The sequence below is a fragment of the Vombatus ursinus genome, unplaced genomic scaffold, assembly GCF_900497805.2.
Source record: "Vombatus ursinus unplaced genomic scaffold, bare-nosed wombat genome assembly UNPS02014833.1, whole genome shotgun sequence".
NCBI lineage: Eukaryota > Metazoa > Chordata > Mammalia > Diprotodontia > Vombatidae > Vombatus > Vombatus ursinus.
The window spans coordinates 214,953-230,190 of NW_020954611.1; the positions used below are offsets into that span (position 1 = coordinate 214,953).

At 37.6% G+C, this 15,238-nt stretch overlaps 1 protein-coding gene across 3 annotated transcripts in view; it reads left to right on the forward strand.

Annotated features, from left to right (window-relative positions):
• The window catches only part of INPP5F (inositol polyphosphate-5-phosphatase F), a 92,477-nt gene extending 77,435 nt beyond the window's left edge, over positions 1–15,042 (forward strand). For all 3 annotated transcript variants that reach the window (XM_027839836.1, XM_027839838.1, XM_027839837.1), the window contains 7 exons: positions 2,787–2,904; positions 5,260–5,458; positions 7,879–7,950; positions 8,130–8,203; positions 10,886–11,014; positions 11,535–11,622; positions 12,626–15,042. In XM_027839836.1, coding sequence (XP_027695637.1) covers positions 2,787–2,904; positions 5,260–5,458; positions 7,879–7,950; positions 8,130–8,203; positions 10,886–11,014; positions 11,535–11,622; positions 12,626–13,772 — 1,827 coding nt within the window. In that variant the 3' untranslated portion in view covers positions 13,773–15,042. The remainder of the gene's footprint in view (positions 1–2,786; positions 2,905–5,259; positions 5,459–7,878; positions 7,951–8,129; positions 8,204–10,885; positions 11,015–11,534; positions 11,623–12,625) is intronic.
• The last annotated feature ends 196 nt before the right edge of the window (positions 15,043–15,238 follow it).

The window sequence follows — 15,238 nt, forward strand, 5'->3', positions numbered from 1 at the left end:
ACTCTTACTCTGGTTATTTCAATGCAGGCTTCTATACCGAGCTTGAGGCTAGAACTGAGTCCCTGCCCTGTTCCTAGGAAGTTTTGCTTCTAGAACTTACTCAGCTCTAGTCTGTGGTTATGCAGCTGGGCTCCATTCTTGCTGGGTTAACTGTAGCCCGATGGCCCCCAGTCCTTCAGCCAGTGCTAGTTCTAGGATCTTCTAGGATTGCTGTCTTTCAGTTCCTGGTGCTGGAATGCTCAGCATTGCATGCTCCTGTGGTGGCCAGACCCCAGCCCTAGTCTCTGCAAACTTGTCTATCTCCATAAACCACCCTGGGTTGGAAGAAAGTATTCAAATGATTTTTTCTTAGAGTTCCCGATCAGAATTCGTCTGTTGTGTTTTCTAGGTCTTTATGGAGGGGTTTAGTGGGAATCTGGGTTTAACTGTTTCTTCTCCCTGTGGCGTTTTGATTCTGCCTCTCTATCTCTATGACACATTAATACTGTTAGGTATGCATCAAACTTTGTTCTTCGGATGATCTTAATGTTAGTCACTGAGCAGCAGCTGATGAAAGTTTTTAGAAAGTTTAGTAGGATGATATGTAACACAAGGCATTAGTTATGCTGAATTTTATTATGAAATATACCAGTATTTAAACATTTTAAATAACCTTTCAAATGTTTTACTTTATAAGTTCATAGTATTTTTACTGCTGCAGTTATTAAAACTTAAAACTAAGACTTTTGGGAACACTCTGTGTGTGCTTATGGACCTAGTGGGTTGCCCTTGCATCCGAGTACCATAATTGGAGTGATATGTATTGCTCTTCTACTTTTTTTTTTGTTTGTGGATTAAGATGATGCTTTTTGAATGTCTATGGATTTTATTATGACTTCACAAGTATAGTTGATACCATATTGCTTGGCTTTTCAAGGGATGAGGGAGGGGCAGGAGGGAGAGAATTTGGAACATAAAATTTTTACATATGATGGGGAAATATTTAACGATAAATAAAAATATTTCAAAAAAGAAACTATCAGGTGTATGGAATATAGCAGAAATGATTAGCTCAATAATGGATAGAAAATCCCAGTGTAAGTTAAGACTTAATCAAGTGCGTAAACTAGTGGAAATTCTTAGTATACAAATATAGTAAAAAAAAAGATCCCTCAATATAATGAATATAGAATTTTTAACAAGAATCCTACAGAGGAGATGCCAGTGGATTACTAATTGATTACTGTTAAGAAAACTTGTAGTTTCTAGACAGGCCCTGTGGTCTGAAGGATGGAAAAGTGAAGGAGTTTTCTTTGGTCCATCAGGAAAATAAGAGAAAAAAGAGACAGTGCTTTTCAAACCCTGGCATATAAAACCAGAAGGGAGGCAGGCCAGAAATAATAGAGCCTCAAAGCCTCAAACCTATGCTTTCCTGCTCAACCAAAGGGAATAGGGGGCAAAGTCAAGAGGGATCACAAAAGGCTCGGTCTTAAAATCCTTGTTACTGTATCAGATCACATGTTCCTCTTTCAGAAATGAGCCTATAGCTCTTATTTTCTGTTGTCCAAGCTCTGCTATGTCTGAAAGTCAGTTTTAAGGGCTCCATCTAACTACTCCATTAGTAAACAAAAAGCTGCCTCTTCATTTCAGTCCACATGATTTATTAGGAATCACAGTTTGGAATTCTTAATAGCAAGCATTCCCTGACATTTGGGGACCTTTCTCTCCTAAAAGGGGATGCCTTATCTTGGCAAGAACTTAAGGGAAAGGAGAGGCAAGTTATTCTACCCTTCTCTCCATCCCAAATGCTTACAAGGTAAGCAGCTGTAAATTAGAACTGCCCAGGATGGCTGAGCAGGTAGGCTTTATAATCAGACATTCCTAAGTCCTTCAGTTCTTAAGGCACTGAAGGGATTGTTGAATTCAACCCAAATTCTCCTGCAACAGAATTTTGTCCTGTTGATTATTATATGAATAGATGGATTTTTGGAGGGTTTTAGAAGTCTCTTTTGTTATATGTAAATATAACATATTTGTAAATATGTAAATTTGTAAATATGTAAATATAACATAAATATGTTGGTGTTTATAGTAACTATGACATGATCTCTAGGAATTCCATAGAATGCCACATATGGCAAGAAAACTAAAAAGATATTCTGTGTTGTAGGCTAAAAACAGTATGATTAATGTAGTCATGGCATAGTCTCATATTAGATTATCTAGACCATTTTATAGAATAGAACAAACTAACCTTTAAAACCATTTTATGTACATTTTTTTGGAAAGGTATATATGTCTTAGGCAGTGCGGTATAGTAGGTAACAGCCTCAAAGCCAGGAAGACTCGGGTTCAATTTCTGTCTCTGACATATACTGACTTGAATGACCCAGGACAAATCATTTAACCTTTCAGTGTTTGAGGCAACTCTTGATTCTAGAAGAGGTGCTGACTTGTACTGGTAGAACTTTCTCCACATGGGAGTTCTCTGTCCAGTGAAATCACAAGTCTAGTCCTATAGATTGTAGTCATCATATATAGACCATCATGACCAATTGTGTCACATGGGTGACCTCAGTATTGTGTAAAATGTGAGGGTTTATTTAGATGATCCCTAAAATCCTTTCTAGCCCTGGCAAGGAATTCTTTTTCTAAGTATATGTTATAGGAACCGGAGTTCTAAACTTTATGGCATGTATAGTTTTCAAAACCCTAGGTTTTAGACTCACATTGGTATTTTCCTAATTTCTTGGTACTTGTCATAATCGGCTTAACTAACTGGTTGAAATAACATTTTCTCTTAACAGGGTGACTTCACTAGGACTGGTGAAAGGAAATTGGCAGGAGTCATGAAAGATGGAGTTAATTCTGCTAATAGGTATTACCTGAATCGCTTTAAGGATGCTTACAGACAAGCAGTTATAGGTAAGAAGCTTTTCCCTTCCCTAAGTTGTGATGGCTAGTCCATTCATTTCTTTTCTTGGATGAACATTTGGGAAACAAAGGATTTAATATAGAATAACATTTCTGTTTTATAATATACCTTGTGTTTTATATTGTGCATCTTTCCAAATGAGATGACTTGTTTTAAATGTTGGTTGATGTTACTAGACTGCTGCTAATAAAATAAACTATCTCTCTGTGTAAGTATTTGTGTCTTTGCTTCTAATACAACAGAGCCAGTGAGGTTGGGGCATACAGGATGAGGTGTTTAAAGCCACTGCCTCACAGAATGAAAGATCTATGACCTAGGACCTTTCTTGTCAGCAGACATGCAGCTCTTAGAACTCGTTATTCCCCCCCAAACTTACCTCTTTCTGTCAAGAGCACTGCCATTATTCCAGTCACCTAAGGTCACAGTCTGGAAGTAGTTTCTGACTCTGGTCTTTCACATCCCCACATCTAACTGCTCGCCATGTTTTGTCAGTTTTCTCTCTTCCGTACTCCTCCCGTCTGTCTCTTCTCCACTCGTACAATGACCCCGACTCGAGTCTTCATCACCTCTTACCTGACTTATTGTAGTCCTCTTCCTTAAGTGGTCTCCTGCTTTCAGTCTCTTCCTTTTCCAATTCATTCTCCACGTAGATGCCAAATTGATATTCTGATTACACAAGAAGCTTCAGTGGTTCCCAGTTGCCCTAAGATAAAATTCAGACTACTCTCTCTTTTCAGCTAATTGCGCCTTCCTTTTCACTGTGTCTTCTATGCTGCAGCCAGACTGGCTCCTTAGAATGCTTTCCTTCCTCACCCGGGCCTCTGATGATCCATTAATCCCTTCAAGGCTGCTTTCAAAGGCCTTCAAGAAGCCTTTCCAGATTTCCTAAATTGTCTTTCTCCAGATTGCTTTGTGTTTATTCTGTATGTGTCCTATTTTTATTTAGAACATGGTTGAATGTTTTAGGGGCAGATAGGTGGTTCAGTGGATAGAATGCTAGCTTTGGAGTCAGGAGGACCCAAGTTCAAATATAGCTTCAGGCACTTACTAGCTATGTGACCCTAGACAAGTCACTTAACTCTATTTGCCTCAGTTTCCTCATCTATAAAATGAGCTGGAGAAGGAAATGGCAAATCATTCCAGTATCTTTGCCAAGAAAACCTCAAATGGAGTCATGAAGAATTAGACATGACTGAAACAACTGAACAACAAAGAATATTTAACTCTTTTGAGAGCACAGGGACTGTTAGATGTTCATATGTTTATTTTTTAACACCTAGCACAGTGCCTGACGCATGGTAGGCACTTAAAAATGGTTGTTGTTTGACTAAAAGTAGGAAACTTCGTTCTCTGGAAAGAGTTTTTTGATTACTATGAGCTCCTTGCCATGGATAATAATAGTCAACATTTTTCTGTAAGCCAGGTTTATTTTTTTTTTCCTCACAAAAATACTACCTTGCAGATTACTTAGAATGAATGTTGGCGTAATAGTTCTTATCTATGTAATGCTTTATTGTTTACGCTTTTCTCACAACCCTTGAAAGTATATGGTGAAAGTATTATCCCCAATTATAGATGAATAAGCTCCAGCCTAAAAGTGACTTGCCTGAGGTCACATAGCTGTCTGACATTGGAAGCCGGGACTTTAACTAGGACATCATACCATCTTTCGTTTTTAAGATTACTTATGATTTTTATAGTCAAGAAGACTATATCAGCATGATAGACTTCTGTCTGCAAAAAAGTTTTTGTAAGTATTGCTAATCTCTTGTCTTTATAGATTAGTCAGTGTTCTGTTTTATTGGTTTAAAATTTATTTTCCCTACATTTGTTGTTGTTGTTGTTGTTCACTCATTTTAGTTGTGTCCAACTCATCGTGGCCCCATTTGAGGTTTTTTTGGCAGAGATACAGGAGTGGTTTGCCATTTCCTTCTCATTTTATAGATGAGGAAACTGAGGCAAGCAGAGTTAAGTGACTTGCCCAGGGTGACACAGCTAATGTCTGAGGCTGGATTTGTACTCAGGTCTTCCTGACTCCAGGCTCAGAACTCTATCCATTGCACCACCTATCTTAATTTTTTAGTTTACTCCATAATCTTTAACATATGATGGTCAGAATTTTATAGTTCGGGTTTTTTTTTAACCACTATGCTTCCCTTCAGTCTTTATTCTTTGTATTTTTTCTTACGTGATAAATTTTCAGAGGTTACAGACCTTCCTGTTGCCTTTTAAAAAGATCTTTAAACTAGTCCTGTTTTCCATTCTCTTTCCAAATTATAAACTAAGATAATGACTTATGCTGACATTTCTTAAACTCTCCCTATTTCCCTCACTTTCTACTTTAGATTTGATGCAAGGCATTCCTGTGACTGAAGATCTCTATTCCATATTTACAAAAGAGAAAGAACATGAGGCTTTGGATAAGGAAAATCAGAGAAGCCACCAGGAACTGATCAGCCAACTTTTACAGAGCTATATGAAATTACTGCTGCCTGATGATGAAAAATTCCATGGGGGATGGGCCCTTATTGATTGTGATCCAAGGTCAGTTTGAATTAGTACCCAACCAGTTCCCTTTCTTAACTTTCTGATGCTAATGTCTTAACAGTTGATCAATAGTTACAGGCAGTGTTTACTTAGGTAGCAAAAGGTTTGGACTTCTGTGCATGGTGCATGGTGATTTACAAACACTTGGATAGCACATCATTTTAGGTCGTTCCTAAGTTGCATATGGCCTTTAAAATGTTCCGTGTATTCTGGCTGTGCCCTCCCACAATGTTCTGTCACTCAGATAACCGTACTGACTGTAGCTGAAGGTGTTGTCCTTCTCAGGGAAGGTGTTTTAATGTTTTGGTATTCTTTCACTGTCTGTTTTTCACTACTTGTAGCTCAGTTAATTCTACTTTAGAATGTTGTGAAAGTGTTTTTTTAAACTGCAATGTGGTACATCAGTTTGGACTATCTTGTGTACTCAAGTCTTAGACGGGGTGGGAATCTGTGGCCTCAAGGCAACAGGTGACCCTCTGGGTCCTCAAGTGCAGCCTTTTAACTGAATCCAAATTTCCCAGAATAAATCCCCTTAATAAAAGTTTGGATTCAGTCAAAGACCCAGTAACTCGTTATGATGGGGAGGTGACAGTTCTTGAGGGTTATGCTGCCAGTGTATAATTAGCTTTTGAAAGTTCCATCGTGTTGGAATGGTTTTGAGTACAGGCATGATGATGAACTGTAAGCTGAGAACAAGCTTGGAGAGGCCACAGCACCAAGTCATCATTTTGCATACTGTCAGTGGAGGTTGTAAGTATCTTGATCATGTGTCCTTGAAATAGTCTATATGTAAGCATCTTGCTTTTTAACTCCTTTTCTTCAGCTCTTGTCCAGTGAACTCAGGAACCTTCCCCCTCTGGCTCCATTCATTCATGAATACCCCAAACAGTCCTCATCATGATTGAGAAGTATAGTATTGCTAGTGATAGTTGTTTCAAGAAACAGAAAGTGGATAAATTTTGAGATGAAATTACATGGTAGAGATCCAGGCCACCAGCCTCTAAAAATCTTTCAAAAACAACTGGAAGCCTCCTTCACAATCTCTTTAAAACCCTCTATATACTACTTGGTATCCCTTATCAAATGTTGGTTTTTCAAGAAAATCTTAGAACTAGATTAAATGGTTTATTACTTAATTTTTCTTTAAAAAAAAAATCACTGGTATTCCAATGTTATTATTTTTTCACCATAAAGATCTTTTGTTAGCTAGCCTGAGATGCTGTTTCCGTGGTAAAATGTTTTAAATGTAAAATAATAGGCTTACAAAGGAAATTTTAGAATATAGCCTGTTCATAAATTGAAGACTGCTTGTATTTGACGTGTTTGAAAGGGTTAATGCTACATAATCAATGCTGGACAAGGTTTTGAAAAACAGAAAAATAAAGGATAAAATGACGTTGGACTACTTTGGTTTTTGATGAAATTGAGTAGCCTTGACCTGTGGTGCAAAGTACTGTGAATGCAGCATTTGTTCCAGTAGCCATAGTGTAGCTGTCTCTTAGAGTGTTTATGTCATCGTCAAGTTTCCGCAAATAAAACCAAGGGTCTATACTTTCATTTCAGTATCACTTAGTACTCATTTCATTGCAGTACCATTAAGAGCAATTATTCCTTCCCTTCATTACTTTGGTGCATTTAATTTTTGGACAGTGGCAAGTGGGAAAGGCAGTGGTTGTTGGATGGTGGCTAACATGGACTGTATGAACTTGCCCTTAGTTACCACTGTGTAAGATAGTGGTGGGAGAGAGGACAAAGCTTGGCTGTCCTATCTGTGTAAAACTGTCAAGGCCTGTGGGTGAGAAGTTGATCTACACATCTTATGAACATGGAAAAGGTTTAGCCAAAAACATAGATGTTATATGTGCACTGGGCTTTTGTACCCCTACAGGAATACTGTAGATTTATTTTCCCTTTGACAATTGACAGTCAAGGGAATATGCTGAACCTTTGAAGGTTACTTTCCTATGCTGAAATTTCAATATATTATCTAAATAGAGATTGAGTTTTCTATTCAGTTAATTTAAGAGTTGACTAAAATGAGGTTGAGAGAGAGCAACATATTAATAAGATTAATAATGTTTCTCAACCTCTCCTTACTTTTGCCTTATTTTATGCTTTTCTCTACAACTTGACAAATATTTTCCTAGCTGTCAGGTCTTACATACATATGTGCTGTGATGTCACAGCTGTTTCCTTCCAAAATGCTAGTTTTCTCTGAGGGGAAAGAGTCAGAGTCACCTGAATAATAATCAGAATAGTATTAAGTCCTCAGTTATTTGTGGATAGACTGTATATTTTATCTCTGAATTTTAAAAAAAATTCTACTATTTGTCTCTTTATGCAAAACTGTGCTTGATGGCTTGAAATGTGAATTGTCATGAAAATAATTTTTCACTAATTCCTGCCATATTTTTTAGCCTTATTGATGCAACTCATAAAGATGTGGATGTGCTGCTACTGCTTTCTAACTCTGCATACTACGTGGCCTAGTAAGTTGCACATTGATTAAAAAGCTCTAATTTTTAAAAAAATTAGGTGGTTTCTTAAGTAGAATATCACTTTTATATGATTCTATTATTTTTAACTGCTTAGTAGTTCTGAATTATTTTGTATACTCAAGCAGAATATTTTCTATTTTAATCTTTATTCTACTTCTTCCTATATCTAGTTATGATGATGAAGTTGATAAAGTAAATCAGTATCAAAGACTGAGCCTGGAAAACTTGGAGAAAATAGAAATAGGTAAAAATTTAAATATTTAGGTTGTTTAAATGCTATCCTGTTTCTTCAAAAGGGTATTCAGGTTTAAGCAGCTAATATGACTTTGTTTTAGAATCAGAAAGCTACTGTAATAGCCCTCAAAATATTTTGCCTCTGTGAGCCAAATAGACAAGACAGATTTCTTTTAAAAAATCATGATTGAGTTATGTTTCTCTAGTGAAAAGTTAAGTTTTTTCTCTCCTCCTCTAGACCGTCATGTTCAGGAATTCCAAAATCCCCCTATCTGACCATAGCATACTGATTTTCCACTTCTGCCTTCCCTTAATAAACCCTACTCTTTGCCTACACCATGACCTCCAATCCCAAGACCACTTAGTTCTCTCTTGGGCCATGTAGGCTGCACTCTCTCCTTTTTTCCCAATCTTGACCCCTTGGTGAACCAATTCAACTCTGCACTATTCTCTTTGAGTCTCTAGCCCTTTTATCATTTCACTGATTACACCCTGCCAAGCCTCAACCTTGGATTGCAATCGCCACCATCTAGTGTATACACACCTATACATGTGTAGCAGAATGAAGGTAGAAAATATCATACAAGCATTCTCATTGGTTTCACAACAAATTGATGTTATACAACTCCACTGGGCCCTTGTTCTTCTAATTAGCTCTTCTATACTGACCTTATCAACTCTCTTATCCCATTCACCACAGCAGCTCTTCCAAACCTTTTCATCCCTCCTAAAGGTAACCTCCCATGGCCTCCCCTCCCCCCACCCTTTCAGCTGAGAACTTTTGCCTCATATTTTACAGGAAAAATTGAGGCCATTTGTCATGAATGTCCCTTTCTCCTCTCTTCCTCATTTATCAGTCAGATGCCTCCTGCCATTATCTTTTCCTCCACCCATCTCACATGATGAGGTGCCTTACTCCTTACTAAAACTAACATCTCTACCAGTGACACCATTCCATCCCATCTCCTCCAATAGATTGCTATCTCTGTTATCCCCACTCTATCATTTATTTCAGTCTTCCCCTATCTACTGCCTATGAACATATCCGTGTCTCCCCCATCCTCAAAAAACCCTCACTTGATGCTTCCATCACCACTAACTCTCATCCCAATCTCTTGCCCTATGTAGCTTAATTCCTCATAAAGGCCATCTATGATATGTGCCTCTACTTTCTCTCTACTCACTTCTTTCCCCTTAAAATCCGCCCTCTGACCCTCATTGATCTACTGAAACTGCTTTCTCCTAAATTACCAGTGGTGTCCTGTTTATCAAATCCAGTGACCTTTTCTCAGTGTTCATTCTTCTTGGCCTCTCTGCAGTCTCTGATATTATTGATCACCTTCTTCTCCTTGATACTCTCTTCTCTCTAGGTTTTTGGGATTCAGCTGTCTCCTGGTTCTCTTCCTACCAATCTGATCCCTCCTTCTTAGTCTCCTTGGTCCAATCTTCATCCTCTAACCATAAATGTCCAATAGAGTTCTGTCCTGGGCCCTCTTCTGCTTCTGTACGACTTCACTTGGTGATCTCATTAACTCTATCATGGATTTAATTGCAATTTTTGTGGTTGATAATTCTCAAGTCTACCTATCCTGCCTTAACTTCTGTTGACTTCCTGTCTCACATCTTCAAATGCTCAAAATCTCCAAATCTCAAACTAGATGTCCAGTAGACATCTTAAACTCAGTCTATCCAAAACTGAACTCATAATCTTACCCCCTAAAAATCCTCTGCCCACCTACCATCCTTATTGCTGTAGAGGGCAACACCATTCTCCCAGTCCCTCAGGCTCATAACCTAGGAGTCATCCTGGACTCCTCACTGTATCTCACCCCCAGCCCCCCATATCCAATCTATCTGTTGCCAAATCCTACTGATTTGACCTTTGCAACATCTGAATATGCCCCCTTCTCTCCTCTGACACTGCCACCCCTCTGGTGCAGGCCCTTATCTCCTGGACTGTTGGAATAGCCTACCTGCCTCAAATTTCTCCTCACTTCAGTTTGTCTTCCTTTTGGTTACTAAAGTTGTCTTCCTAAAGGGCAGATTTAGAAACTTAAGTCACGTCCAGGCACCTCTCCCATTCCCCACTCAATAAACTCTAGTGGCTCATTATTTCCTCCAGGATCAAATATGGTCTTCTGGTTGACATTCAGAGTCCTTAACCTCGCCCTTGCCTACCTTTCCAGTCTTCTTATACGTACATACTTCGATCCTATGACACTGGTCTGCTGTCTGCCTTCCAACAAGACACATCATCTCTGGGCTTTGGGCATTTTCTCTGTCTGTCCACCTGCCTGGAATGCCCTCCCTCCTCATCTCTGCTTACTGACTTTCCTGGATTCCTTTAAGTTTTAACTAAAATCCCATCTTCCACAGGAACCTTTTCTCAACCCCTCTAAATTTTAGGTCTTCCTTCTGTCATTTTCTATTTATCCTGTATGTAGATTGTTTGCTTTTTGTCTCCCCCATCAGATTGTTAGCCTCTTGAGAGCAGGGAATGTCTTTTACTTCTCTTTGCATCCTCAGTACTTATACAGTGCTTGGCACGTAGTAGGTGTTTATTGACTGAATGACTAAGATTGACAAAAAAGTATTCTAAGTGCAAAGTTGATGACAACAATTATTAAGTGATATTTGTACTGTCTTAAAGGTAATCTATGCTATATTTATGATATTTATTTGGGGTTTTTAGGTCCTGAACCCACTCTTTTTGGGAAACCAAAGTTTTCCTGCATGAGGTTACACTATAAACATAAAGAAACAAGTGGCTATTTCCATACCCTTCGAGCAGTGGTGCGTAACTCAGAAGAGGATGGAAAAGGTAATGAAAATAAGAGAAACTGTATCTTCATTCTGAGTGGGGATATATGGCCTGAGCTGATGGTTTATCCTGAGGCAGGATGCAATTTTAAAAAGGTCACAGATGATGTAGGACATGGATTATATTGATGTAATCTGTGATGGAAATTCTCAATTTGACCTTGCAGTAGAATACATAGCTGTAGACACATTCCCACATCCCCTATTTAATACAAACATCAGGACATATTATTCCTTTCGGGATATCTGCGCATGTGTTAATCTGTTAGCACTAAGTTGAAGGAGGATAGAGATTTAAGCTATTAAAGCTGCGTTAGGATTTTTTGGGACACCTTCTGTAATGATCTTTCAGTGTTGTTTTGGGACTTTAGAAGATATTTTTTTAGTGGGGATAAATTTTCTTCCATAAAAAGAGAATAACTCAGCTGACTAGGTAGCATCAAATGTCATTTTAGGTTAGATTGGCTCTTCTTCTTAAAGTGTACGTTTTGGAGGTTGACAGTCTGTAAATTGGGTTTCAGACACTCTTCAGTGCATTGCAGAGATGCTGCAGATCACCAAGGAAGCCATGGGTTTAGATGTACCCATCATAGAGAAAAAACTAGAGAGGTGAGTGAGTTTATTTTCCTCCCCCCTCCACTACTTTTTAGGGTTACTAGAAAAAAGTGGCAAGTATATATGTATGTATGTATGTATGTATGTATGTATGTGTGTATATATTTCTCAGGCTTCTAAAGAAGAAAAGAAATAGTAACTTTTTGCCTTTGAGCAGGGCTAGGCCAGCTGGTCTGGGAGACTTTAAGAGGCATAGTATACTTTCAGCACAAAAAAATTCAGGGAAATTTCAAAGCAAAATAAACTTTATAAGTTAAATATTGTCTTAGAACCCAAATTGACATTCTGCAAAATACCAGGGTTTTTACAGAATAAAGTTTGGGAAATGTTACTTTTGCAAATTGTGGGAGAAGTTTTTGCCCAAAATATCATTTAAAGAATGGAATATTTTTCATCAGTTTTTCTTAAGGCAGTAATCTATTTCAAAGGGTTAGATTTAGATGATCAATTTTTAACTTGTTGGCATCAATTATAAGTACTGAAAAGTTAAGTTTATACGGGTATCTTATTAATCCTAATTGGTGCTGATATTCTATCAGACTCTAAGTAGTATTTTAATAATGTAACATAATCTTTGCTTTCACACCTTTATGAAACTTTTTTCTCTTCTTCCCTCCCCCCGTAATAGTTGCTATGTAATGTGATTAAATATGCTGTTGCAAAAGTCTGTCTATATAAATTGGTTGTATTGATCAATATGATAATGATGATGAGGAGAATAGTTAACTTTTTCAATGTCCATTATTTTGTTTGTTCCTCTCTGAAATCCAGTGAAAGTTTTGCAGATCAGAAAACCAAAGATCAGATATAGGTAAAATGATTTGACCCTAGGGCTTTGGGTTCCAATTCCAATCTTCTTTCTACTTATTAAAATCATTCATCTTTATGAAATGGGCATTTTAGGTAGCTTTTTAGCGGTCTTTGAAATGAAATTGATTCATTCTCATAATAGAACTTTGTACAGAAATTCTTAATTTTTTTTCTCTCTGATTTATAGGAAGAGTAGTAAACCTCATGAGGACATCATTGGGATTAGAGCTCAAAACCAAGGATCTTTGGCTCAAGGAAAGAATTTTTTGATGAGCAAATTTTCATCTCTAAATCAAAAAGTGAAACAGACCAAATCCAACGTCAGTATTGGCAACCTACGCAAGCTAGGAAGCTTCACAAAACCTGAAGTGAAAGTCAACTTTTTAAAACCAAACTTGACAGTGAATCTTTGGAAATCAGATAGTAGTCTTGAAACTATGGAAAATACAGGTGTGATGGATAGTAAAGTTCAGATACAATCTGATGAGGAGATATCTTCAGATGACTCATTCCATTCCGATGAGTACTTTACAAATTCAAAGTGTGAAGAGGACAGGCAACTAGCTAATTCTTTAGAAAATGTGGGGCCAGTGGACTATGTTCTTCCTAGTTGTGGCATTATTGCTTCAGCTCCAAGATTGGGCAGTCGATCTCAGTCTATAAGCAGCACTGACATTACCATTCATGTTCCTTCTGAAATGGTTATGCCACATGGAACTAGCCTGGGAAAAGGGCTGCCGTCTCCCATGAAGAAAAGTCCTTCTGCTGACAATGTATTAATTGACTTTGCTAAGCCCATAGATGCTTATTGCCACAGGTTTGTACAGGATGCTGAAAATAAGGTGACACAGCCATTAGAAACTGAGTCTGCTTCCCAACAGGCTACTGAGGAAGGCTATCAGTCTACCATTGAGGAGTATAAGACTAAAGAAACCAAATCAGAAGGAATGAGAGAAATACCTTCTCGACCATCTAAGTTGGATGTCCCTTCTGAGACAGGACCACATTTTTTGTCAGTCGAACCATCTAATTTTGCTACAGCTCAGAAAACCCCAGGTTCTGTATCTAGCATACTTGAACTTGAAGCAGGAGCTAACCCAACACCTTCCCCTGCAGAAAGCAATGGTAGTAGAGCAGTCTCCCCTTTTGCAAAGATCCGAAGTTCCATGGTTCAGGTTGCTAATATTACCCAAGCTGGACTGACCCACGGGATAAACTTTGCAGTCGCTAAAGTCCAGAAGAGCCCAGCAGAACATGAGGTAGTTAATGTGGTAGAACAAAATGAACTTAAAGACATGTTTACCCAATGTCAGACTAGAATAATTCAGATTTAGCTAACCACAAATAGTTCTTCGATGGCTTGTATATAATCCTAAAGAAAATTATTTCATACCAAAATACCATTATTACATGTACTGCCTAAATGTGGGGATCAAAACTGCGAACTGTGTATTTTTGGAGGATGGTTTTGAGACTTTCTGAGCAGGATTCAGAATTTCTAAGAGCACTGAGATGATATTCACATTAGAATGTTTTGCAGGTAGTTTATACACTGGCACTAACAAACAAGCTATTCATTTAAATTCCAGAATCCATAATTTGGGGACACAATCTGTAAAATGCTTCCACTAAAAGGCTGGATCTGGACATATTTACCGAATGGGTAATTCACAGCTAAAAATCAAATGTTTTATCTATAAGGTACATTATGTTTATTTGGGGGATTTGTGTATTTTAATCCTTGTTTTAGTTGTGTGTTCTATTGACTAACAGTCTGTAGTGTCATTTCTGTGTTAGTATTTCTGTAAGGTAATTGGTAAGTTGGTTAGTTAAAGGAGTTTTAAAAGTAGTTGTTTTAAGACTGAGTTGAATGTGGAAAATGTTTGAGATGCAAAAAAAATAAATGATTGCTTTTGTGATTTTGTTTAAACATCCATTTCCCTATAAAGAGCTAATTTAGGAATACTATAGTCAGGAACCAGGTACCCTTTGACCTGATTATCCACTTGAAGAGAAGAAATTAGAATATATTACTGCCTACACATCTGCAAATGCGGAATCTAGGAGCACTAAAAGCTCGGGTGTTAAAATAAATCTGAACATACACAGATTGTGTGACCATGCACTGCGTGGATACCCTATGAGCCTTTTAAAGTGCTTTCAGGAATGAAGTGATAACTACTTTATGCGTATAATTGAGTATTTATTAAGAACTTATAAGTATGAATAGGAATGAAATTTGTTTCTAACAATTCACAGTAGGGATTTTCCCATGACATTTTCAAGATACTATAGAAAAAAGGAAGCTAGCTTCAAGACCATTAAAAATTATGGTTTCGAGCTATTACCCCACCATGTGTCCTACGGGCAGACTGCACGTGGTATCTCAAACACGTGTTGTAATTGTGGTATAGTGGCTCAAGAACCTTTCTTTGATGTTGAAATGATTATCAACTGAACAGATTATGTCTGTTGAAACTTTAATAAGCATTTTAACTTTTGTTATTTATTCATGTTTTATCAGTGACGTGGGTGTTTTTCGTGTGTCAATGAAATCTTGTCATTGTATATTTAAAATAAAGTACTATTGTATTTTAATGCAAAGGGATGTATATATTTTAATAAAAAAATAATTCCAAATTAGCATCCTGATGTTTCAGATTGAAAAGATATATGGGTTTAGACTTGATTTCAGAATGACAGGTTGTGCTATTAGGAAAACAAAAATGCTCTATTTCAACTCTGTCCTATTCTTTCCTTTCATTAATTTTCTCATTAATTTCCTTCTCTCCTTTCAGTG